Source organism: Dasypus novemcinctus, chromosome 15 (assembly GCF_030445035.2).
Source record: "Dasypus novemcinctus isolate mDasNov1 chromosome 15, mDasNov1.1.hap2, whole genome shotgun sequence".
Lineage (NCBI taxonomy): Eukaryota > Metazoa > Chordata > Mammalia > Cingulata > Dasypodidae > Dasypus > Dasypus novemcinctus.
Genome location: NC_080687.1, coordinates 100,649,288 through 100,675,059, shown reverse-complemented (window position 1 = coordinate 100,675,059; position 25,772 = coordinate 100,649,288). Strand labels below are relative to the sequence as shown.

Below are 25,772 nucleotides of genomic sequence, written 5' to 3'. Positions count from 1 at the left end.
CCGGCACTCTCCGAGAGCACTGCCTCTTCAGCTGCCATCTCGGTGTGGGAAACCGCGCCCGGGGAGGCGACTGAATCCTTCAGCCCGTGCGGTGACCCTGCAGCTGGCGCTCACAGCCCATGGTGACGACGAGGAAACGCCAGCCCCCGCAGAGGGGACTCAAAGCAAATGTACCACCTCATGGGGGAAAGGGACTCTGGCTGTTCCTCGGACCGCTCTAACAACTCCAGGGAAAGGGGGAGGGTGGGGGAGTGGGCGCCGTGCTCCCTGGGAGGCCTGTGGGGCAGGACTGAGGCCGGAGCTGCCGAGAACAGCGGCGGCTTTCCTCGCTCGACCCCAGCGTCCTCGCCCCTCACCCCAGCCCGCTAGGCCCTGACGCCACTGCCCGCTCGCCGCCAGGCCTGGCTGGGGTGGGGGAAAGGGGAAAGAGCTGAGGCGACAGCTCACTCTGCTGTATGACCACCAGGATGGAGTGTTTTCTACGCGTAAATGCCTGGCACACGTAATCTGACAATGCCCCTGTGTGTTGAGGCTCTCTCCACTTTTCAGATGAGCATTCAGGGCCCGAGAGCCTCAGACGCCCTTGCCACAAGTCTCTCAAAGGCTGCCTGGAACTTATTTTCACACAAACACCTCTTGTCATCTCTGTGAAGGGTCTCTGCTTTAAAAAATAGCTTTTTTTCCCAGATAAATTTCTGTTCGCATTCTGCAAATACTGGGCCCCACCCCCCGCGACGGCATGGGAAAGGCCAACATCCCACATCCCAACCAGGAGAGCCAGCCTGTGGAGCACACAGCAAAGCTTCAGCTCCCACAGCAATTAAAGTTAAGGGAATTGCCAGCGGGGTGCACTTGCCCCAAGTGAAGCCAACTGCCCAAGGACGGGCAGCTCACCAGAAGCACCCGACAGGACACACGAGTGCCAGGCCCTGGATGGCCTGAAAGACCTCTTCAAGAAACAGAGTAAGAAGCGCCTGTGCCCACGCCAGCTGTCCCCTCTAACTCTAGCCCAAACCCCTACTGCTAGGGGGAAGGCAAGCCGGACACCCCTTAAGAAATCTTGTCTGTTTTCACTTCCGGTATTATCTCCCTATACAACAACTATTAATAAAAGGGGAATGCCTCTTCTCATTTTTAGGTATAACCACCACCACAGAAAGCTGGGATTGGCAATTTATACCAAACTCGATTATCTATGACAATCTCTCCCTAAAGCCAGCTAACAGCATAGAAGAAACTAGCTGTGCCTTAGAAGTCCTAGCACAGCAAACAAAGTCTCTTACTGGTGTGGTCCTGCAAAGTCACAGCGCCCTTGACATGCAAAGAGCAGCATGGGAGGTGGGGGATTGGACACATGCCTATTTCTCAAGAAAAATGCTGTTTCTACATAATCACTCTGGAATAATCCTAAACAGCATTCGAAACCTGCAAGACAAAGCCCGCCAGCCTCAGGGGGACGCGGCCTCTGAAGACGCCTAGCCTTTCTCACTCTGGTATGTCATGGTTGACCCCACTTTCTGTGCCCACTTACCACCATCTTCTTTATCCTTTATCCCCTAGTGGGGCCATATAGCTTCAAAAGTCTAACTAAGTTTATTTCTTCCAGAATCAACACCTTCCAAAACAAGATTTAGTCACATAGGGCTCTCAGCCAGTTACAACTACAGTGTTGCACCCATCTTCCCTCAACCTCGATAGAATAGCCAGGGAGGTTTACGCCCTGTCAGGCAGGAACTACAGAAGAATGAGCATCACCCCTCAGCACCCCCTTTAAGTATAAGGGTATGAACTCTCTGGGGAGTTGAGGCAGGTTAGTACAGGGTAATGGAGAAGACGACCCATAACATGGCAGACAGGCAACATGGCTGACATCATGGCCGGCAGACTGCATGGCCAGCAGACAACATGGCTGACAACATGGCCGGCAGACAACATGGCTGACAGGCAACATGGCTGACAACATGGCCGGCAGACTGCATGGCCAGCAGACAACATGGCTGACAACATGGCCGGCAGACAACATGGCTGACAGGCAACATGGCTGACAACATGGCCGGCAGACTGCATGGCCAGCAGACAACATGGCTGACAACATGGCCGGCAGACAACATGGCTGACAGGCAACATGGCTGACAACATGGCCGGCAGACTGCATGGCCAGCAGACAACATGGCTGCAAGACCTTGCTGGGACCTTGAGATCCCAGTTTCTCTTTCCGGCACCTCCCCTTAGCCCCGGATATTCCAAAAAGGCCTCACCATTGGCCCCCACCATAGGTGCAGTAACCAAAACCGCTGGGGCCCATCACCTTATCATTAGCAAGGGAGTGGAATAATTAACTGTTTTTTAATTTTTTTAAAGATTTATTTCTTTCTCTCCCCTGCCCCCCACCCCGGTTGTCTGTTCTCTATGTCTATTTGCTGCGTCTGTTGTTTGTCCGCTTCTGTTGTTGTCAGCGACATGAGAATCTGTGTCTCTTTTTGTTACACAATCTTGTTGTGTCAGTTCTCCATGTGTGCGGCACCAGTCCTGGGCGGCTCTCCTTACGGGGCACACTCCTTGAGCGTGGGGCTCCCCTTCGCGGGGACACCCCTGCGTGGCAGGGCACTCCTTGTGCACATCAGCACTGCACGTGGGCCAGCTCCACACGGGTCAAGGAGGCCCGGGGCTTGAACCGCGGACCTCCCATGTGGTAGGCGGACGCCCTAACCACTGGGCCAAGTCCGCCGCCTAATTAACTGTTTAAAAGGGACAGAGCTCGCTCTCCCTGCCTAGAGGCCTGCACCAAGTCTTGGTGTGTACTTCTGTCTTAGTCTTCCATTTCTCAGCAAGCTCTGTTCTTTCCCTGATTTCCCAAATAAATTCTTTTTACTGGCCTAACTGGAAAAAAGAAAAGAAAACGAAAGCTTCAGACTGATATTCCTCTCTCTCCAGCTCCTTCCAGCAGTGCCGTCAGGGAGAGATTGGTAAATATAAAAAGGGTTCAAAGCACATAACAAGCCATTTAGCCCTAGAGGTGTCCTGTGAGAGTGTCTGTGTGTGGTGTGTATGATGCAAATACAAGATTTTTATTGTCATTATTTCAAAGAAGTTTTTAAAAAAAAGTCATTGTAGAGACTTTTAAATTTAAGAGGAATATGCTCACTCTTTCAACATCAGCACTTCCAGGAGAGGGTGCCCGCTCACAGCCTAAGATGCTCGGGCAATTCTCTGCGAAGTTGTGGGCGCACATGCGGTACCTCCACACCCAAATCCAAGGCTCTGCGAGAGGGTGCCACAGTGACGGGCAGAGCCGGGCGAGACCACCAGAGAGCCATCGCGTCCCATGGGCCACTGAGGCACCCACCTGTGGACAGGGCAGGGGTCTAACACCCAGCCGGGGGCTCTGCCCTGTCGGAAGCTTGCCAGTCCCCTAGGCCTGCCTGGGGCGCCGGCCACCGTGGGAAGAGCGGCTCTCAGCCGGGGCGGCCATCGGAGCCGTCGGGGGACTTACACCTGCACAGGTTCCTGCCCTCACTCCAGAGTCCCAGCCACCGGGTAGGAACAGGCAGGGGTGGTTCCTTTCCTTTTTTTTAAACACATATTTAATATTTTAGTTAAGCTTAATAGTGACTCGCACATCTTAGTTATAAACTGAGGAATATTATTTCTCCTCAAAATATAGACAGTAAGAAAAAAAAAGCAAGCTATAGACAGGGAAGCTACACAGCTATTTCCCACTTTAAAAAAACTCTCTAATATATGTCTATTCTGAGCACATACATCAAAATAATCTGTGAGATTTTAAATAACAATGCAAAACCTTTGTTCATGAAAGAAGTCATCTAAAAGTCTGGGATAATAGGTCATATTTATATCCAAAATTATATTTTTGGTTCATATGTTTCCTTTCTTTTTCTCTTGAGATTCTGGAGCCAGGGAATGAGCCCGGGACCTTGTATGTGGGAGCCGGCGCTCAACCACGGAGCCACATCAGCTTCCCTGAGTTGGTTTTTTTCATTTGTTTGCGTGCTTATTTTATTTTTTAGCAAATTTTTTGTCTTTTTCTTTTTTTAAAGATACAGAGATCACATGAAATGCATGTTTACTTTTAGGAGGCACCAGGACCAAACTCAGGACCTCCCATGTGGGAAGCAGGCGCTCAACGGCTTCAGCCACGTCCACTCCCCTCCATTAAAAAAAAATTGTTTTTAAATCTTTATTATGAAAAATTTCAAACACATGTAAAAATACAGAGAATAATATAATGAACCACCATATATCACCCAGCTTCAATAATTATCAACACATGGCCAATCTTCGTTAATCTTCTCCCATCCCTCCAATATTTTAAAACAAATCCCAGACATTACCTCATTTCATCTGTAAAGCCTTCAGGAAGACATAATCAATTTAAGAACTGGTTAGCTCTTGGAAAAACCTGATTTAAAAATCTCATTTGTGTCCTTGAATCTAATTGTAGAGGCCAGCTGGTGAATTTCCATATGCTGAGGCACTCCTAAAGGCCCAATTCACTACTGAAAATATACAATCCATTGTAGTTGCTGAAATAGCAGCAGTTTGCTAGAATATGTTACAGTTAAGTATGCTTCTACTTGACATGCAGAGGTGACCAATACGTAAACACCCTTATGTCCAAGGTAAATTTTTCACTTTGGAAATGTGTCAAGACAAAGGATACTTTTTTTGAAGAAGAAGAAGGTACTGGGAATTGAACCCAGCACCTTGTACATGGGAGGCAGGCGCTCAACCACTGAGCTACATCTGCTCCCCAATGAGAGTTGTTTTTTTATTTGTTTGTTTGTAGGAGGTACTGGGGATCGAACCTGGGACCTTGTATATGGGAAGAGGTGCTCAACCACTTGAGCTGTATCTGCTCCCCAGGACACTTTTTGACATTGCCGTTGCAGGCCTTCTTAAAGATTTGTCTGGAAAATGAAAATGAAATGTGGTTTGTAGACTGACAGAGCAAGTTCCTGTAGTTCTCTGTGGGTGAATTTCTGAGAGTCACAAATAGCATAAGATGAGAAGCTAGAGAGACCCTAACACTCGGAAAGCAGAGGCTTTAGAACTTGGGCCAGAGGAAACATCCCCTGACCTTGGAAGGGGTGGAGTTAGCATCTTCCCAGTGTTTAAAGCTGCAACCCAGGCCTCTGTCAGTAACCTGTGGGTTAAGTAAAACTTCCTTTAGGCAGGGAAGGAAAGGCGCTAGTCTCTTTTAGCAAGTATTTTAAAGGATTAAGTACCATCTTACAAAACTTGGAGGTTGGTACTGAGTGAATGGTTGGGCACAGTGCTTTCCCGTGACCCCAGATTTTTGTGGAGAAGATATGGAGGAAGGTGGAATGATCAAAACCACCTTTAGCTATTCTCCTTTAAACCAGCCACATAAGAGAACAGGACTGTGACCCTAAGGGACCACAAGTCCCGGCTCTACTATGACTGCAGCTCTGCCTTCCCCTGCGCCAGAACCGTGGCATGTGTCTTCTGCAGGCAGGACTGGAAGGAGATGAGAGCAAGCTAATTCTCAGCCTTTGTTTTGAAAATCCTCCCTTTTATTCCCTCCCACAGCATTTAATTAATTCATGTATTAAGAGATTTGTCACGAAAAGCCTTGAATAGGGATCTTGTCATAATCGTCTATGTCATCCCAGGACCTAACGCGGTCAGCAGGAAAATACTTGTGGACACCTGGTGGAACCTTTCCCTTTGAGATGGTGTGATGTTTGCCATGTAACGGGGGAGTAGGAGCAGACCTGTGCAGGTTCCTCCTGCGAACTGTTCTTCCTAGATGCTCTATTTCTTTTTCCGCAGGCTCCGGACCATCTTTTTCTTGTGGAAACTTGCAGGAACAGAAGGGGTGAAAAAAAAAATTGTGCTTGGAACAAGAGTGGCACGTCAGACCAATGTCACTCTCCAGCTGCTGTCAGGAAGGAGAGTTCAGTGTTGATGACAGCAGCCAGCCCTCCTTCTAGTTTGTTATTCTTCCTCATCGATGGAGATATGATCCCAACTTATTTTTTTACTTGTTTTTAACTAGAGCAGTTGAATGTTTACAGAAAAACCATGTAGGAAGTAGAGTTTCCATACATGCATGCCCCCACCCACCCAGTTTCCCCTATTAATAATTATATTATTAACGACAGTACAAGTTTACATTAAGGTTTACTCTGTATTGTACAGTTCCATCCTGGTAACATATACAGAACCTTAACCATCATTTCAGCTTCTTTCAAATATACACTACAGTCACGATGTTGTGTTACCATCACCACCATTCATTATCAAAACTTTTCCACCACTCCAAATGGAAACTCTGTACCAACTCTTCACTGGCCCCATTCCCTACTCCAGTCCCTATGAGTTTGCACATTCAAATTATTTCTTGTCAGTAAGATTATACAATATTGGTCCTTCTGTGTGTGACGTTTTACCCAACACGATAGCTTTGGTTTACCCCTTTTTATAGCATGTATCAGAACTTCATTCTATTTTATGATTAAATAATATTCCATTATACACACAGACACCAGTACATTTTATTGATTCATTCTTCCATTGATGGATTTATTTGAGTTATTTCCACCTTTTGGCAATTCAGAATAATGCTGCTATGAACAGAAGCATCAAGTCCCTGCTTTCAATTCTTTGGGATATATGCCTAGAAATGGGATTGTGGGCCATACGGATATTCTATATCTAACTTCCTGAGGAACCACCAAATTGTTTCCCACAGTGGCTGCATCATTTTACATTGGCACCAGCAAGAATGGAGTTGCTATTTCTCCACATCCTTGCCAGCCTTGGTTATTTTCTACTTATTTAATACTAGTCATTCTGATGGGTGTAAACTAATACCTCATGTGGTTTGATTTGCCCTTCCCTAATGGCTAATGATGTTGAGCATCTTTTCACATGCTTCTGGGCCACTTGCATATTTTCTTTGGAGAATTATTTATTCAAGTTTGTTGCCCATTTTTTGAATTGTTCATCTTTTTGTTGCATCGTACCAGTTCTTTATATATTCTGGATAGTAAACCATTATCAGATATATTGTTTCCAAATGTTTTCTCCCATTCTGTAGGTTGTCCTTTTACTCTCTTGCAAATGTCCTTTGATGCACAAAATGTATTCAACAAATGCAATGAATGTGCCACACTGATGAAAGAGGTTGTTGATGTAGGAAGAGTGTGGGGGCTGGGGAGTGGGATATATGGGAACCTCTTATATTTTTTAATGTAACATTTTGTGTGATCTATGTATCTTTAAAAAAAAAAAAAGACAATTTTTTAAAAAGTGCATTCAACTTCCTAACCAGTCTCCCTACTTCTGCTCCTGTCCTTCTCTAGTCTATCCTTCACCCAGCAGCCAGAATAATCTTTTCAAAAAAGTGAACTAAATCATGCCACCCTCCAGCTTAGAACGGGCCAGGGACTTTCAGCTGCACACAACACAGAATCCCAGGTCCCCGCTCTGGCATGCACTGTCCAGGCGATCTCTCTAGAGTCCACCTGCTTCTCCGATCTGATCTTGCATTCTTCTCCTAGTATCTTCTGCTCCAGCCACATGGACCTCCTTTATGTTCCTAGATGACAACGAGCTGGTTTTTGCCTTGGGGCTTTGGCCTCAGGCTTCCTGTGTCTGGACTTTCCTTCCCCTGGAGCTCCACATGTGGCTCCTTTCCAAGATCAGGGTCTAGCTCTCAGGTCACTTCCTTTTCCAACCATCCCACCTCAACCAGTTGATTTCACCACACAAGCAGAAGGAAAGATATAATAAAGATTAGAGCAGAAATAAAATTGAGTACAAAAACAACAACAACAACAACAAAAACCAAGAGAGAAAATCAACAAAACCAAAATCTGGTTCTTTGAGAAGATCAATAAAATTGACAAACCCTTAGCTAGACTAACAAAGAAAAAAAGAGAGAAGATGCAAATAAATACAATCAGAAATGAAAGGGGGGAAGTTACAACTGAACCCACAGAAATAAAAAGGATCATAAGAGGACATTATGAGAAACTGTACGCCAACAAACTAGACAGCCTAGATGAAATGGACAAATTCCTACAAACAACCTGCATTGACTCTACAAGAAATACAGGAACTCACAAACCAAGCTCATTTTAAGAGACTGAATCTGTCATTAAAATTCTCCCAGCAAAGAAAAGTGGTGGACCAGATGGCTTCCTGGTGAATTCTACCAAACATTTCAAAAAGAATTAATCCTGTTTAAACTCTTACAAAAAATGGAAGGGGAGGCAAAATTACCCAACACATTTTATGAAGCCAACATCGCCCTCATACCACAGCCAGAAAAAAGATACGGCATGTAAAGTAAATTACAGACCAATCTCTCTAATGCACATAGATGTAAAAATTATCAACAAGATACTTGCAAATAGAATCCAACAGCGAGGGGGGAAAGGAGTCCACAGCGGAAAACCGCAGTTTCACACAGCTGAGTTCCAGGAGAGACGTCGAGGGATGCTGAAGCGGGAGGCCCCCAAGAGGCTGGGCCCACAGAGTTGCTCAAGGCTGAAGAGACAAGCCCTATCCTTGGTTGCTCTAGCTGAGTTCGAACCTCAGCAGACATCAGAGGCGACCTTGCCTCCAAATGTAGCAGCCTGACTCTGGTGTGAAAGCATCTCTGATGGTGCCTCAGTTAATCCCCTTTATAAAAGCCGAAAAGAAGAAGAAGAAGAATCCAACAGCATTTCAAAATAAGTCTACTCAACAACCAAATGGGATTTATTCCTGGTATGCAAGGGTGGTTTGACATGAGAAAATCAATTAAGATGGTACTCCACATGAACAAATGGAAGTAAAAAAACCCACATGGTCAGCTCAATGGATGCAGAAAAGGCGCTCAACAAAATCCAGCATCCTTCCTTGGTAAAAGCACTTCAAAAGGCAGGAAGAGAAGGAAAGTCCCTCAATATGATTGTAATGGTCAACCAAAGGGTGCTGACGCAGGGTACCAGGAATACGTTGCTTTTATAAAGAACACTTATTTGGGGTAAAAACTTACAGTCACAAGGCCCTAAGGAGTCCAACTCAAAGTTACTTCCTCGCCAAATTCTGTTGCCACGTGTTGAAGCAAGATGGCGGGTGACGTCTGCGAGGCTCAGCCTCCCTCTGTCCTCTTCAGGCTCTGTGGTCCCGGCTTCTTCTGGTCTCAGCTGTAGGCTGGCATAAGGCTCATCTCTTTTTCCGGGGTTCATCTTTTTCAAGGATCAGCTGTCTGCTCTCTCCACAAGGCCAGGTGTAAACTATCAGGCAAATGGCTCGGCTCTCTCCCCAGCATCAAAACTAAGCTCTCTCCTCTGCCGTGTCATTTTCTGTGTGAGTGTCCACCCACCAAGGGGGCGGGGACTCAACATCCTACCGATGTGGTCGAATCAAAGTCCTAATCTTAATTTATCAAGTAAAAGTGAAATCTCTGAATTGAATACAATCAAAGGGTATCATGCCCAGAGGAACAGACCAGTTTACAAACAAAATCAATATTTCTTTTTGGAATTCATCAATAATATCAAACTGACACACCAATAAAGGGCATATATGAAAAACCCACAGCCAACATCATACTCAATGGGGAAAGTTTGAAAGCTTTCCCTCTAAGATTGGGAACAAGACAAGGATACCTACTGTCACCACTGTTATTCAACATTGTACTAGAAGTTCTAGCTAGAGCAATTAGACAAGAAAAGACAATTAAAGGCATCCAAATAGGAAAAGAGGAAGTAAAACTCTCACTATTTGTGGATGACATAATCTTATATTTAGAAAATTCTGAAATGTCTACAATAAAGCTACTTGAGCTAATAAATGAGTTCAGCAAAGTGGCAGGATACAAGATAAACACACAAAAATCAGTAATATTTCTGTACACTAGTATTGAACAATCTGAGGAGGAAATCAGGGAAAAAATTCCATTTTCAGCAGCAATGAAAAGACTCAAATACCTAGGAATCAATTTAACTAAAGAAGTACAGAGCCTATATGCAGAAAACTACAACACAATGCTAAAAGAAATCAATGAATACCTAAACAAATGCAAAGGCATTCTGTGTTCATGGATTGGAAGACTAAATATTGTGAAGATGTCAATCCTACCCAAACTGATTTATAGATTCAATGTAATGCCAATCAAAATTCCAACAGCTTACTTTACAAAAGTAGAAAAGGCAGTTACCAAATTTATTTGGAAGGGAGAGGGCACCCAAATATCCAAAATCATCCTGAAAAAGAAAAACAATGTCGGAAGACTCTCACTTCCTGACCTTGAAACATATTGCAAAGCTATAACAGTCAAAATAGCATGGTATTGGCATAAAGATAGACATATTGATCAGTGAAATAGAATTGAGGGTGCAGAAATAGATCCTCACCTCACTGGTTTTTGGCCAACTGGTTTTTGACAAACCTACCAAGGCCACATTACTGGGACAAAACAATCTCTGGTGCTGGGCTTTGAATAGACTGTATAATACAAGACATGGAACTGTATAACATACCATGTAGTGGAAGATGGGCTGTGGTTAAGAGTACAAATATGAGAGTGTTCTCTCATAAACTATAACAAATGTACAATACTAATACATGGTGCTAATAATGGGGGGGGGGTATGGAAAATACAGCAACTGTAAGCTATAGATCATAGTTAGTGGTAATAATCTGATGACGTTCTTTCATAGTATGTGACAAATGTTCCACAACAATGCAAGGTGTTGGTGGAAGGGTGTTGTATGGGAATTCTGCATGTTATGCATGGTTGTTTTGTTAATTTACAACTTCTCTAATAAAAAATATATTTAAAAAAATGAAAACAAAAATGGTGCGGGGGGAACTGGATATCCATAACCAAAAAAATGAAAGAGGACCCCATCTCATTCCCTGTAATTGAATCAACTCAAAATGGATCAAAGCCCTAAATATAAAAGCCCATCTGTGCAGAATTGGTAAAAAAGGTTGCTTGTAAGTCTTTGGAAATGCATAGAAATGGTGAAAACACATCATAGTGTTTGTAAGTAGCAGGGCTAGTATGTGGGTATGATGGCAGTTGAAAGGGAGAGTCTGGGGTCATGTCTATTACTTGAAGGAAAGCTACAGGCTGTAACACGGGACTGTAGAGCATAGTGCAAACTCATGTGAAATAGGAGTTTGTGTAGTGTTGTATGAGTAAGACTCTTTTTCTTTGAATTGAAAGAAATGTACATTAATGTTACAAGATGTTAATATCAGGCAAAAATGCAATCAATGCAAACTATGGACAGTAGTATATAGAAATATATTAACAATTTTCCAATAAGAGTAAAAAAGGAAATATAGTTAATGAAAGATACTAGACAAAAGGTACTACATTTTGTTTACTCCTTATATAGAAAATATAAATACAGATAAGTTAGAGAAATGGAAACAGAATAACAGCTGTGATTGGCAGGGGAAGGATGGAGAGATTGAGAGGTGACTGGTAAGGGGGAGAGTTGTTTTTGTTTGTTTTTTGTTTTTATTATTATTATTAGTGAAATAATGAAAATGCTCTAATAATGATTGAAGTGATGAATACACAACTATGTGATTTTACCAAATACCATTGATCATATGTTTTACGAATATGTATCAAGAAAACTTATTTGAAAAGGAAAAAAATGTGTGAAACACACACAAGCACACACAAAAAAGCAAAGTAAAACTAAAGCAAATGGAAGGATATAATACAGATTAGAGCAGAAATCTACTGTATACCAATAAATTCAGTAACTTGGATGAAGTGGACAAGTGTCTAGAAAGATACAAATCACTGAATATGACTCCTGAAGAAATAGTGACTCTGAATAGAACTATAACAAAAGATGAATTAGTAATTAAAAACATTTTACAGGGAGGGAAGTGGACATGGCTCAAGTGACTGGGTTTCTGCCTACCACACGGGAGGACCTGGGTTCAATCCCTGGCGCCTCCTTGTGAAAGAGGAAGAGAAAGCGTGTCTGTGCGGCAAGCCAGTGCTCGCGTGACTGCCCACGTGGTGAGCCAGTGCCCGCGCAAGTGAGTCACATAGCAAGATGATGACGCATCAAAAGAGAGACAAGGGGAGCGTCAAGGTGAAGCGCAGCAGAAACCAGGAACTGAGGTGGCACAATTGACAGGGAACCTCTCTCCACATCAGAGGTCTCCAGGATTGAATCCTGGTGAATCCTAGAGGAGAGAAAGGGAAGAGTAGACAACACAGACAGCAAAAACAGCAGGGAAGGAGGAAGAGGGGGGAGGGATAAATAAATAAATAAATCTTTAAAAATAAATAAATAAATAAACTTCTTACAAAGAAAAGCCCAGGCTTCTTGGTGAATTCTAACCAAACATTTAAAGAAGAATTAATACCAATCTTTCATAAATTTTTCAAAAAAATAGGTAAGGAGGGAACACTTCTTAACCTATTCTATGAGTCCAGAACTACCTTTATATCAAAACCAGAGACGTCATGAGAAAAGGAGGTAGAGACCAATATTCTTTATCGAATATGAAAGCAAAAATTCTCAACAAAATACAAGCAAACTGAATCTAGCAACGTATGGAAAGGATTATACACCATGACCAAGTGGGATTTAATCCAGGAACTCAAGGTTGGTTTGGCATCTGAAAAGCAATCAATGTAACAGATGATAGTTTTATTAATAAAAATAATAAATAATAAAGATTTTAAAAAATACGATCATCTCAATTAATAGAGAAAAAATATTTGACAAAATCCAGCACCCTTCGTGATAAGAACTGGGAATAGAAGGGAAATTCCCAACCTGATAACAGGCATCTATGAACAGTCCATAATTAATGGTGAAAGACTGAAGGCTTTCCCCCTAAGATCAGGACAAGACAAGGTTGTCCAATCCTGCCACTTCTATTCAACATTGTCAAGATAGCAATACCTCCCAAATTGATCTACAAATTCAATACAATTCTAATTATAATCCCAATTGGCTTTATTTCCCCCCTGAAATTGACAAGTTGATCCCAAAACTCATATGGAAATGCAAGGGACTGAGATTAGCCAAAATAATCTTGCAAAAGAAGAAGAAATTTGGAGTATGAACATTTCTCAATTTCAAAACTTACTATAAAGATACAGTAATCAAGATAGTGTGGTATTGGCATAAGGATAAATGTATAGACCAATGAAACAGAATTGAGAGTTCAGAAATATACCTACACACAATGTGAAAACATTGTTTTTGGCTTTGTTTTTCGGGAGGTTTTGGATTACAGAAAAGTTACAACTATGGCAGGGGAGGATCACTAGTGCAGGGTGACAGTGGTGGGGGCATGTGTGTGGAAAGATGCCCCTGGGGCAGGCCTCTATGGAATGTGAATGTGTTCCTGTGGTCATGAGTGTCATCTCAGTGAGTGGAGACCCACACAATTACCAGCAAAATATTAAATTCCCATCCTGGGGAGTCCTGCTACATTCTCTAACAGAGTGACAAGAATCTCTACAGTACACAGGCAGTGCCTAGTGAAAGAAGACAGACCAATCTGCCAGACCCTTTATATTAATGATTGGACTTATGAACCTTATTCTTCTAAATTGAAACTTAACCTAGTATTATATATTACCTAAGAGCTACCTCCTGAAAACCTCTTTATTACTCAAATGTGACCTCTCTCTATGCCAAGCTTGGCATATAAACTCACTGCCTTCCCCCTGCATGGGACATGACTCCCAGGATGAACCTCCCTGGCACTGATGGATTATTACCAAGTGCCATCTAGCACTGCATTTGGAAAAAGACCTTGACCAAAAGGGGGAAATATTAAATACAAATGAGGTGGGTTTTTTTAGTAAATTTTTAAAAAACAGTTATTTATTTTTCTTCCCCTCCCCTTCCCCTACCCTGCTGTTTTTGCTGTCTGTGTCCATTCACTGTGTGATCTTCTGTATCTATTTCTCTTTTTTGTATATTCATCTTTCTCCTCTAGGATTCACTGGGATTCAATCCTGGGGACATCTGATGTGGAGAGAGGTTCTCTGTCAATTATGCCACCTCGGTTCCTGGTCTCTGCTATGCTTCACCTTGACTCTCCCCTTTGTCTCTCTTTTGTTGCATCATCATCTTGCTGCGTGATTCGCTTGCTCAGGCCCTGGCTTACCGCACAAGCACTGAACTTGCTGTGCAGGATCTTGGCTCGCACGTGGGCACTGGCTTGCCGCACGGGCACTGACTCACCCGCAGACACACACAGGCACTTGGCTCACCACATGAGCACTCAGTTTGCCACACAGGCACTCACGTGGACACTCAGCTCACCACACAGGCACTCAGTTCACCGTGTGGGCACTTGGCTTGCCACATGGGCACCCACATAGGCACTTGGCTTGCCACGTGGGCGCTTGGCTCACCATGTGGGCACTCAGCTCACCGTGTGGGCACTTGGCTTACCACGCAGGCACTGGCTCGCTGCACAGGTACACTTCTGCTTCTTTTTCACCAGGAGACCCCAGGGATTGAACCCAGGTCCTCCCATATGGCAGGTGGAGGCTTATCACTTGAGCCACATCTGCTTCCCACAAATGAGTTTTTACAAGACTTCAGAGTTGAAGGTTTTTCCAGAGGTTATGCTTATGCACATCTCAGGAGTATCTTGCTGACTGCTACAGTAAACTGTGCGTGAAGCTGCAGGACTCCTGAGGGCTCTAGAGACTTCTAGATACTACAGGCAGGGCAGGCAACCCCAGGAAATTGGCACTCATCAGTGGGCCTTACTTTGGAATATATATTAACCTATCTCCCCAATGTAATGGAGTTAGACCCATTTATAATTTTCTTACACATGGTTCTTCTACCCCCTCTATTTGGACCTATAATTAACATTACACCCAGTAAATATATGTCCCAGAGACTTAAATCTTTGGTCTGTTCATATTCCGGTTGAGCCCTGAATCTCAGCAGAGTTGCAGCCAACGCTTACTCTCCAGTTCATTGGACTTTCCCAGGACAACAAACAAAATGATGATGATGGACAACGCTCATCTCCCTAAAACAGAGTATCTACAACTGCAAGCAAGACCCTTCCATCCATCTGCCCTGTGATGGTTAGGCTACTGTGTCAACTCAGCCAGGTAATGGTGCCCAGTTGTTTGGTGAAGCAAGCACTGGGCTAACTGTAATACAAGGACATTTATGGACTTCAGTCATCAGTGAGTTCATTGCATAGATAGCTGATTATATCTATAATTATCCAAGGACATTGCTGTGAGCAATGAGTTACGTTTTATCCAATCAGTTGGATGCCTTAAAAGGGGAAGTGATTTCAGCATCCAGAGAGAATTCCCAGCTCAACTTTGGATAGCCAGCATCTCCTGAGAACTCATCAAGGACCTTCACTGCAGCCCCTAGTTTGCAGCCTGCCTGCGGAATTTGGAGTTGTGCATCCCCATGGTCACATGAGAGAATTTTACAAAATCTCATACTATTTACAGGTATCTCCTGTCGATTCTGTTTCCCTAGAGAACCTGACTAATACATGCCCATGGGCTCTAAGCCCCTCTCAACGGGAAGCAGAATGCGCATCATGATCCCCAAATCCTCAAGATTGAGGAATGAACAAACATGAGGGGGAATGCAACTATGGACCAAAGTAGACTTATTATTTTAGTAATGGAAGAACTTGTGACTTTGATAGGAAGGCAATAGTCACCAGAGGTTCTGAAGGGAGAAAGAGGGAAGAGTAGACATAACATGGGGCATTTTGAGGATATTGGAATCGGTCTGCATGATATTGCAATGAGGGATACAGGCCATTACACATTTTTTCAAAATCTGTAAAATTGTATGGTGCAAAGTGTAAACAATAATGTAAACTATAGTCCATGCTTAGTAATAATGCTTCAATGTGTTCATCAGTTGTAACAAATGTATCACACTAATGAAATATGTTCTTAACAGGGGGAAAGGTGATGAAGGGTGAAAATCCCCTATATTTTCAATGTAACTTTCATGTAATCTAAACTTCTTCAAAAATAAAGAAAAAGAGAGGGAAGCAGCTGTGGCTCAACCAGTTGAGCTCCCGCCTACCATATGGGAGGCCCTGGGTTTGCATCCTGGGACCTCCTTTTGAACGCAGGCTCGCCCGCATACTGCGGAGAGCCACCGGCCCTCAAGCATTGCGGAGTGCTGCCTGCCCTAGAAGCGCCGCAGAGAGCCGCCAGCTCACAAGCACTGCAGAGAGCCGGCTCAGCAAGGTGATGCAACAAAAAAGGGAGACAAGCAAAAAAAAAATCACAGAAGAATGCACAGCGAATGGACACAGAGAGCAGACAGCAAGCGAGCTGCGGGGTGGAGGGGAATAAATAAATAAATAAATAAAAAGAGAGAAATAGACCTATACATCTATGGCCAGTTGATTTTTGACAGGATACCAAGTACTTATAATGGGGAAAGAATAGTCTTTTCAAGAAAAGCTGGAAGACAAATGGATACCCACATGTGAACAATGAAGTTGAAGCCATAGTTTATAACATACACGAAAATGGATCATGACCTATATCTACACTCTAAAACTAGAAAACTATTAGGAGAAAACATAGACTTAAATCTTTAATTTTTTTTAGGAGGTACCAGGGACTGAACCAGGACCTCGTACATGGGAAGCAGGTGCTCAACCACTTGAGCTAATCTGCTCCCACAGACTTAAACCTTAATGACCTTGTAGCAGGCAATGGTTTCTTAGCTATAGCATCAAAAGGCCAAAATAACAAAAGAAAAAATAGACAAGCTAGATTTAATCAAAATTTAAAATATGTTTGTTTCAAGAGACACGATCAAGAAAGTGCAAAAGTCTACAGAATAGGAGAAAACATTTGCAAATCATATACCTGGAAAGGAACTAAAAAAAAAATCCCCCCCCCCAGTTTACTCCCTTGTCTGTTTGCTCATTGATTTTGTTTGTTGTTTGTGCTCATTGTCTGCTCATTGTTTTTTGTGCATTGTTTTTGCTCATTGTGTTTGTTTTTTCTTCTTTAGGAGGCACCATGACCTCCTATGTGGGAGGCAGGTACTCAACTGCTTGAGCCACATCTGCTTCCTGCTGTTGCTTTTTTCTTGTCCACTCGTTGTTTGCTCATTATCTTGCTCTTTGTTTCTATTGTTTATTGTCTGCTTGTTGTCTGCTCATTGTATTTGTTTGTTGTCTCCTCTTTTTTTTTTCTTGCTTGATGTCTGCTCCTTGTCTACTCATTGTTTTCTTCTTTAGGAGGCACCAGGAACTGAACTCAGGACCTCCTATGTGGGAGGGAGATATTCAGCTGCTTGAGCCACATCTGCTCCTGGTAAGGGACATTTATTCAGAATATATATATAAAACTCTTAAAATGTAATAAAAGACAATCCAATTAAAAATAGATTTAAAAAAAATATTGACTGATTGATTGATTCCCCCCGCTCTGCCCTGCTGTTTTCGCTATCTATGTTGTCTTCTCTTCTCATTTTCTCTCCTCTAGGATTCACTGGGATTTGATCCTGGGGACCTCTGATGTGGAGAGAGGTTCCCTATCAAACGTGCCACCTCAGTTCCTGGTCTCTGCTGCGCTTCATCTTGTCTCTCTTTCATTGCGTCATCATCTTGCTGCATGACTCACTTGTGCGGTCACTGGTTCACCACGCAGGCACTTGCTCGGGCACTGGCTCACTACATGGCCACGCCTTCTCTTCTTCTTTTTAACCAGGAGGCCCCAGGGATCGAACCCAGGTCCTCCCACATGGTAGACGGAAACTCTATCACTTGAACCACATCCGCTTCCCTAAAAATGGGTTTAAATAGACATTTCTCCAAAGGAGACATACAAATGGTCACTAAGCACATGAAAAGATGTTCAACACCATTAGTCATTAGGAAAACGCAAATCAAAATCACAGTGAGATACTACACAACCACTAAAATAAAAAGACAGGTAATAACAAGTGTTGGCAAGGGTGTGTAGAAGTAGGAACCCTCATGCCTACTGATGAGAACACAAAATGATGCAGCCTCTTGTGGTGGTTCCTCAAACTGTTACAGATAGAGTTTCCATGTTAGCTGGACAATTACACTCCTATGTACATACCCAAGATTAATGAAAATGTAGGTCCACATAAAAACTTGCACATAAATGTCCATAACAGCATTATTCACAATAGCCAAAAAGTAGAAACAACCCAAATACCCATCAATTGATTAATGGGCAAACAAAATGTAGTATAACCATACAAGGGAGTATTAATCAGTCATAAAAAAGAATGAAGTACTGAAACGTAACTGCAACATGTATGAACTTTGAAAACATTATTCTAAATGAAAGAAGCAAGTCATAAAAGATCACATATTATAGATTCTACTTATATCAAAGGCCCAGACTAGGCAAATCCATAGAGACAGAAAGTAGATTAGAGGGACTGAAGTGAGGGGAGGATTGTGTAACTGCCAATGGGTATGTCTGTGTTTTTTTGAGGGTGATAAAAAAGTTCTAAAATTCAATAGTGGTGATGGTTGCATAACTGTGAATATAAAAAAGCTACTACATTTCATACTTTAAAAGGGTGAATTTTATGGTAGGTGAATTATATCTCAGTAAGGCTGTTATTAAAACAAAAGTGAGGCTTCAAACTTCTGAGAATTTGGATACTAACGTCAGTGTAACTTCATTTATACTTACAAGATTTGGAGGCAAGAGACAACCTAATTACAGAATATACTTTGAATGTATTTCTCGGGTGTGGTTGATTCTGACCCAGCTGGAAAATTGCATTTGGTACTTGACCTGCTAAAAAGTCAAGGTCCATATGTTCTGGGGTTAAATGCAGAAAAAAATCAAACCTTGGACCTAAAAGGAAGCCACCCTGGCCTAGGAGAGCGGGGCCTTGGTGGAACTTCTGTCCCTCCCAACTTACCCTCCTCACACGCCTCTCAGTTGTCAACTGCCTCTGGAGCAGCTACTTCCAGGAACTAACAACGCCAAGGACACTCGAAGCCAAAGGACAACCCAACAAAAGCACAGAAACACAAGAGTCGATGTGGGTAAACGGCATCGCCAATACCCAAAGAGGAATCTTGGACACATTTTTAAAGTTGCCCTTTCCCTGCCCCCTTCCCCAAAGCCCACTCAGTCCACTGTCCCCTCACCAAGCCCTGCTCCATGGGCTTTCCTAAGTCTCTAGAACCTGCCTCCTGCCTCAGGCTCCGTCCGCTCTAGGTCAAGCTCTGTCAACCTCCATCTACATGTCGCCTCCTCCCTGTGTCCCTGCCTCCAGCCTGATCCGCGACAGTCCACCCCTCGGAAGACCCCAGAGGGTTCATTCCATCTGCAGCAGTTTGATAGAGTTATGAATTCCAAAAATAGATATTGGATTATGTTTGTAACCTGGTCTGTACCTGGCCGTGATTAAATTATGATTAGACCTTTGATTGGGCCACGTCATTAGGGTGTTGGTAAAAGGCATGGCAAAGGACAGAGTGGAGGTTTTTAATGTTGGAGTTTGATGCTGAAGCCTTAAGCTGGAGCCCCGGGAAGTAAGCACAGAGAGGAAAGAGATGCAAGCCCTGGGAAGAGAGGAACCTTGAACCCAGAGAAAAGCAAGCCCCAGGAAGGTAGGAACCCAGGAAGCCTGAGCCCTGGCAGATGTCGGCAGCCATGTTGCTCCAGCACGTGGAAATAGACTTTGGTGAGGGAAGTAACTTAAGCTTTACGGCCTGGCATCTGTAAGCTCCTACCTCAAATAAACACGCTTTGTGAAAGCCAGCAGGCTTCTGGTATTTTGCATCAGCACCCCTTTGGCTGACTAACACACACCCCATCCCTGGTCATGGAACATACATTATTCCATTGGACCTATTCTGTCCTCCTATTTCAGAGTCCAAGAAAGGAGAGTTTTAAGGAGAAGAAACTGGTCGTTTAGGTGAAGCACCTCAGAGGGGCCGAGCAATGAAAAGACTCACGTGGGAGCTAGATGGGAGGTCCCCGAGACCTTTGGAAGAGCCTTCTGCGTGCCTTGGTGAGATCAGAAGCCAACTGCATTGGTGAAAGAATAATACCACCGTGTGCGGATCCTCAGTGTTATGGACTTTAAAACTAAGAGCGGCAAAATGAAGAGAGCACAGAGGTTGGCGGGAATTCCCCAGCTGCCTTGGTACGTCCTCTCCGCGGAACTTAGCGGAGGGCATTGCCTCGACAGAGTCACGCCCCCTCGCCCTGCGCGTGGCTCTGCTCCCTGCCGTGGCTGCCTCTGGGGTAACCAGAAGTGACCTATTTAGGGCCCCTTCCGTGTCTCCACATTTTCCTCCGATACCTTGTCAGGAAGCTTTCCAAATGTTTAGTCTAATGTGCTGAGTGAATGAAACTGGAATAAAAACGTGGAGGAGGCTGGGGTAGTCTGAGGCTTCTGTGGACCCCAGAGAAATCCTGTCCTTACACCTAGTCCATCCCTGTGGACCTGCTGCAGGGGGACCTTTCTTGGGAAAAGGCTCTCAGGAGAAGGGCAGGGAGAAAAGGAGGGCAGGCAGGGGAGAGCGACGAGCAGGCACGGAGTCTCGCCCAGAGACGGCTTCCACCTGGCCCCGCGGGAAGCCCTGAGAGGCGGCCCCACGACTGGTCCCTGTGGGGTTAAAACGCGCTCTCACCCTCTTTGGCCCTCCTCTCTTCAGAAGGCGGAGTGTAATTCCTCTCCCCGTGAATGTGGGCAGGACTTAGACTCCACCTCTGACAACTAGAACGTGGCAGATGTGTCTCCTGAGGCAAGGCCACACGCTGAGATGCTGCACCTTGCTCCTCTGGATGGCTCGCTCTGGGGGAAGCCAGCCCAAGGGCGGAGAGGAGGCCCACGTGAAGGAACTGAGCCTCCTGCCAGCAGTCAGCAGGGGAGGGAGCCAGGGGAGGGAGCCGGGGGGGGGGAGAGCCAGGGGAGAGCCAGGGGAGGGAGCCAGGGGGGGAGCCAGGGGAGGGAGCCGGGTGAGGGAGCCAGGGGAGGGAGCCGGGGGAGGGAGCCAGGGGAGGGAGCCGGGTGAGGGAGCCAGGGGAGGGAGCTGGGTGAGGGAGCCAGGGGAGGGAGCGGGGGGGGGAGAGCCAGGGGGGAGAGCCGGGGGAGGGAGCCAGGGGGGGAGCCAGGGGAGGGAGCCGGGTGAGGGAGCCAGGGGAGGGAGCCGGGTGAGGGAGCCAGGGGAGGGAGCCAGGGGAGGGAGCCAGGGGAGGGAGCCGGGGAGGGAGCCAGGGGGGAGAGCCAGGAGAGGGAGCCAGGGGAGGGAGCCAGGAGAGGGAGCCAGGGGAGGGAGCCAGGAGGGAGAGCCGGGGGAGGGAGCCAGGAGGGAGAGCCGGGGGAGGGAGCCAGGGGAGGGAGCCAGGGGAGGGAGCCGGGGGAGGGAGCCAGCGGGGAGAGCCAGGAGAGGGAGCCAGGGGGGGAGCCAGGGGGGGAGCCAGGGGAGGGAGCCAGGAGGGAGAGCCGGGGGAGGGAGCCGGGGGAGGGAGCCAGGGGGGGAGCCAGGGGAGGGAGCCAGGGGGGAGAGCTGGGGGAGGGAGCCAGGGGGGGAGCCAGGGGGGGAGCCAGGAGCAGGAGCCAGGGGAGCCTGCAGGTCACCACAGCCTCACACGAGACGCCGTGCCAGGACCACCCAGCTACGCCTCCCCCACAGCCCTAGCCCACAGAAACCAGGAGTTAATAAAAGGTTGCTGTGGTTTCAAGCCACGCCTCGGGATCATTTGTTTCATGAAATAGCTAGAGCCCCGATAACAACCCGCCCTTGACCATGGGTGCTGCGGGGCGGCCCTGGTCTGCCAAGGGCACTTCTTCAGGGCGCAGGGCTGGGAGCCAAGATTCACAGGAGCTGGGAGCAGCGGGCACCTGCCCGGCACGGGCTGGGCACGGCACGGCACCAGGAGCATCCATCACGGGTGCTGGTTACAAACTATCCAAATATCGTTTTGGTTTTGATAGTCCTGTGTGTGCAGAGCCGATTATGGAAATAGTTTTCACTCTGTGACAGTCCGAAGCTGCAAGCCTACTGTGGAGGGGACGTTGTAGTTAGACTCAGCTAAGGGACCTTCCTTTTGGTTAGACCCCTTCTGTAGGGCACCATCCAGGGCAGGTTTCAATCCTCTTACTGGGGTCCTTTACAATTGGGAGAAACATCCAGAGACCCACATTAAAAGGCAGCAGAGGTGGAGGTTGACGAGCCCGGCAGGAGAAAAGCCACAGGACCAGAAGAGGAGAGACGAGCACCTGCCGTTGTGCCCTGCCACGTGCCCGGCAGCCCTGAGCTGGGCTGGGGGAGCATCTCTAGATGCTGCCACCATGTGCCTCATCGCCCACAGCTGCAGCTCAGGGAGCCGGCATCTCCTGCCGAGGCCCTGACTTGGCATCCTCAGAACGGTAAGCTTGTAACCTAATAAACTCCCATTACCAGAGCCCACCCATTCCTGGTATATTGCTCCCAGCAGCCTTTTAGCAAACTAAGACACATTCCTAGTTTGGGTGCCAGAGGCGCACAACTAGACCTGCACCCATGAGGCAGCAGGGACAGAGGCAGCGAAGAAGCCAGGTGATGCAGAAGCACTTTTTAAACAAATCATTAAGGCGGTCCAGGAAACGCACTTGCAAATGTACAAAGTGCACAGAGAGGTGATCAATAACAACTCGCTACAATGTCTTCCTTTGGTGGCACCTCAGGTCGTGCTTCCCCGTGACACTCAGATCTCATGCTAAGTGTGTGGCTGGAGGTGGGAGCAGAGACCGAGCGGGCCTCAGTTCTCGGCCCAGGCTCCGGCAGCTCGCCCCACTGCACGGTAGCGAAGGGACATCACACGCTGGGAAAACCACCAAGAAGAGGGCCACCTGCCCCCTGGCCCACCCCAGACACCCTCTCTTGCCTTCCCTGAGTGGAGACGTTCTGGGCCACTCACTGCGTCAAGCCCTAAGGTGGAACACCCCGAGAGAACCCACACCTGGGGGGCCGGGGAAAGAGACAATGGGCAGCTTCCAGTCTCTCCCAGCCATCAGGGGGAAATGGGAACAGCAGCAGGGAGCGGAGCAGGCTCCCTCCCTCGGGGAGGCCCCCAGTTCCATTCCTGGTGCCTCCTGAAAAGGAGGACGAGTGCACAATGAATAGACAGGGAGCTCAAACAACCAGGGGGTGGGGAGAAATAAAGAAGACACGCCTTTTAAAAAGAAATACAGTAATTCTAAAATCCAAATTAGAAGAAAACAGAGCTTGTTTTCGTGGTGAAGGCCGCCTTCAAATGCCCAAACTCAGGCTTCGACCAGCCAAGGGCCGCCGACGTGAGGCAGGGCAGAAAAAAGAAACCAAGCAGGGGCTGTGCCGTGGCAGGCTGCAGCTGGCTGGAGGCCACGCACCTCCGCCCCCTGCCTGCGGGAGCGCTTGCATGTGCTTATGGAGTGACATTTGGCGTTTGCCAAGAAACATGTGCGTTTCTGAGCCAGAGGCTCGGAAGTGAATACTCCTTATGAAAAGATGCTCGGGGCGGACAAAGGGAGCTCGTGAGCCTGAGGCAGGGCCGTGGCCTCCGGCGGCGGGAAGTCTGGGAGCTCAGCAGAGCCGCTTCTCCACCCTAACCCCGTCTCAGGCTGGACCGGAGCCTGCTGGTCGGCGGGGCTGCGGGGATGACGGTGCTGCCCCAGCCCAAAGGACCCGCCTGGGCGCTGCCCCCAGCCGAGGAGGGGCCCGCCTGGGCGCTGCCCCCAGCCGAGGAGGGGCCCGCCTGGGCGCTGCCCCCAGCCGAGGAGGGGCCGCCTGGGCGCTGCCCCCAGCCGAGGAGGGACCCGCCTGGGCGCTGCCCCCAGCCGAGGAGGGGCCGCCTGGGCGCTGCCCCCAGCCGAGGAGGGGCCGCCTGGGCGCTGTCCCCAGCCGAGGAGGGGCCGCCTGGGCGCTGCCCCCAGCCGAGGAGGGACCCGCCTGGGCGCTGCCCCCAGCCGAGGAGGGGCCGCCTGGGCGCTGCCCCCAGCCGAGGAGGGACCCGCCTGGGCGCTGCCCCCAGCCGAGGAGGGGCCGCCTGGGCGCTGCCCCCAGCCGAGGAGGGGCCCGCCTGGGCGCTGCCCCCAGCCGAGGAGGGGCCCGCCTCGGCGCTGCCCCCAGCCGAGGAGGGGCCCGCCTCGGCGCTGCCCCCAGCCGAGGAGGGGCCGCCTGGGCGCTGCCCCCAGCCGAGGAGGGGCCGCCTGGGCGCTGCCCCCAGCCGAGGAGGGGCCCGCCTGGGCGCTGTCCCCAGCCGAGGAGGGGCCGCCTGGGCGCTGCCCCCAGCCGAGGAGGGGCCGCCTGGGCGCTGCCCCCAGCCGAGGAGGGGCCGCCTGGGCGCTGCCCGGAGCCGAGGAGGGGCCGCCTGGGCGCTGCCCCCAGCCGAGGAGGGACCCGCCTGGGCGCTGCCCCCAGCCGAGGAGGGGCCGCCTGGGCGCTGCCCCCAGCCGAGGAGGGGCCCGCCTGGGCGCTGTCCCCAGCCGAGGAGGGGCCGCCTGGGCGCTGCCCCCAGCCGAGGAGGGGCCGCCTGGGCGCTGCCCCCAGCCGAGGAGGGGCCGCCTGGGCGCTGCCCGGAGCCGAGGAGGGGCCGCCTGGGCGCTGCCCCCAGCCGAGGAGGGGCCCGCCTGGGCGCTGCCCCCAGCCGAGGAGGGGCCGCCTGGGCGCTGCCCCCAGCCGAGGAGGGGCCGCCTGGGCGCTGCCGCCCTGTGAGCCAAGCACCTGCACTCCAGTGGCCCTGGCGGCAGCGGTGGCCTGCGCGCTGCGTGGTGGCTGCTTATCCGTGATGCCTAGGACGATGAGAGGTTTCGTTGGCGACGGCGACCAGGAGGAGGAGGTGGGTCCGGGACAACGCGCCCCGGCCCCCAGTCGCTGCCGGCAGTGGGGACATCCCCCGGCCTTGAAGGAGAGGAACCGGCACGAGCAGGGGAAGAGGCAGGCGCTCGTGAGGAGGCGCGACGGTCGCGGCCCCGTGTGGGGCGCCGCGGGGCCGAGGCAGGCGCTGAGGCCCTGGGGCCCGCTCTCCCGGGGGGGCGGCCGTCACCGGCAGGCGCTCTGGGCCCAGCACTGCGGCACTTGGACCAGCTGGTTCTCTGCCCTGCTGTCACGTGCCCTGGGGAGCTGTGAGCAGCCTCTCCCGCCCCTACCTGCCGGGGGCAGGGGTGTCCCTACGAGTGGTGACGCCCCCAAAGGGTCTCCAGACACTGCCAAGGTACCCAGGGGGACCCGAATCGGCCCTAGGCGAGGGGCACGGGGGAAAGGTGGGCACGCAGCCCAGGTCTTCAGGCAGCAGGTGCGCCAGGGCGAGGGCGGCTGCCCAGGGAGGATCTGCTGTCCTCCCAAGGGTTGCCAGACGGGACACAGGCCCCTGGGAGCCAGACCGCAGCCCGCACCCGGGGCCCCACCGGCCAGGCCGCCCGGGGCTCCCCCCAGGTCCCCCTCCCAGCCAGGGCGACGCTGCCGCCCGCCGGGGACCCCTTTGTCGAGACAGCATCTTCTTCAAGGCATCCTGGGGCTTCTTGGAGGAAATCCGCACCCCTCTTGAGCTGGGCTCGGGGGTGTTTTCCGGGGGCCAGCTCCCACTGCTGGTGAGGGCAGCCCCGGGCAGCGCAGCCGCACGGGGCAGGTCCCGGCAGCAGAGGGTCCGCCTCGAGCCGGAAGCGAAGCCCTGGCACGCAGAGCTCCGCGGGGACCCCGAAGGCCTCCGGGCTCCAGGAAGCACAGACCGCGATCACGGCCACGCACCAGGGAAAAGACCGCACGGGGCTCCAAAGGAAGGGGGGTCATCT

At 48.8% G+C, this 25,772-nt stretch overlaps 1 protein-coding gene and 1 long non-coding RNA gene across 2 annotated transcripts in view; both read left to right on the top strand.

Annotated features, from left to right (window-relative positions):
* The window catches only part of LOC139436546 (uncharacterized), a 30,572-nt gene extending 10,181 nt beyond the window's left edge, over nt 1–20,391 (top strand). The window contains exon 2 of the long non-coding RNA XR_011645867.1: nt 19,884–20,391. This is a non-coding gene — a long non-coding RNA (uncharacterized lncRNA). The remainder of the gene's footprint in view (nt 1–19,883) is intronic.
* Nucleotides 20,392–23,639: 3,248 nt separating this feature from the next.
* LOC139436512 (basic salivary proline-rich protein 3-like) lies at nt 23,640–24,770 on the top strand. The gene has a single exon (XM_071208124.1). It carries the CDS (start codon nt 23,640–23,642, stop codon nt 24,768–24,770), a length of 1,131 nt encoding a protein of 376 aa, XP_071064225.1.
* The last annotated feature ends 1,002 nt before the right edge of the window (nt 24,771–25,772 follow it).

Coding starts and splice junctions, on each gene's coding strand:
- LOC139436512 (XM_071208124.1), top strand. CDS start 23,640: ATGACGGTGCTGCCCCAGCCCAAAGGACCCGCCTGGGCGCTGCCCCCA.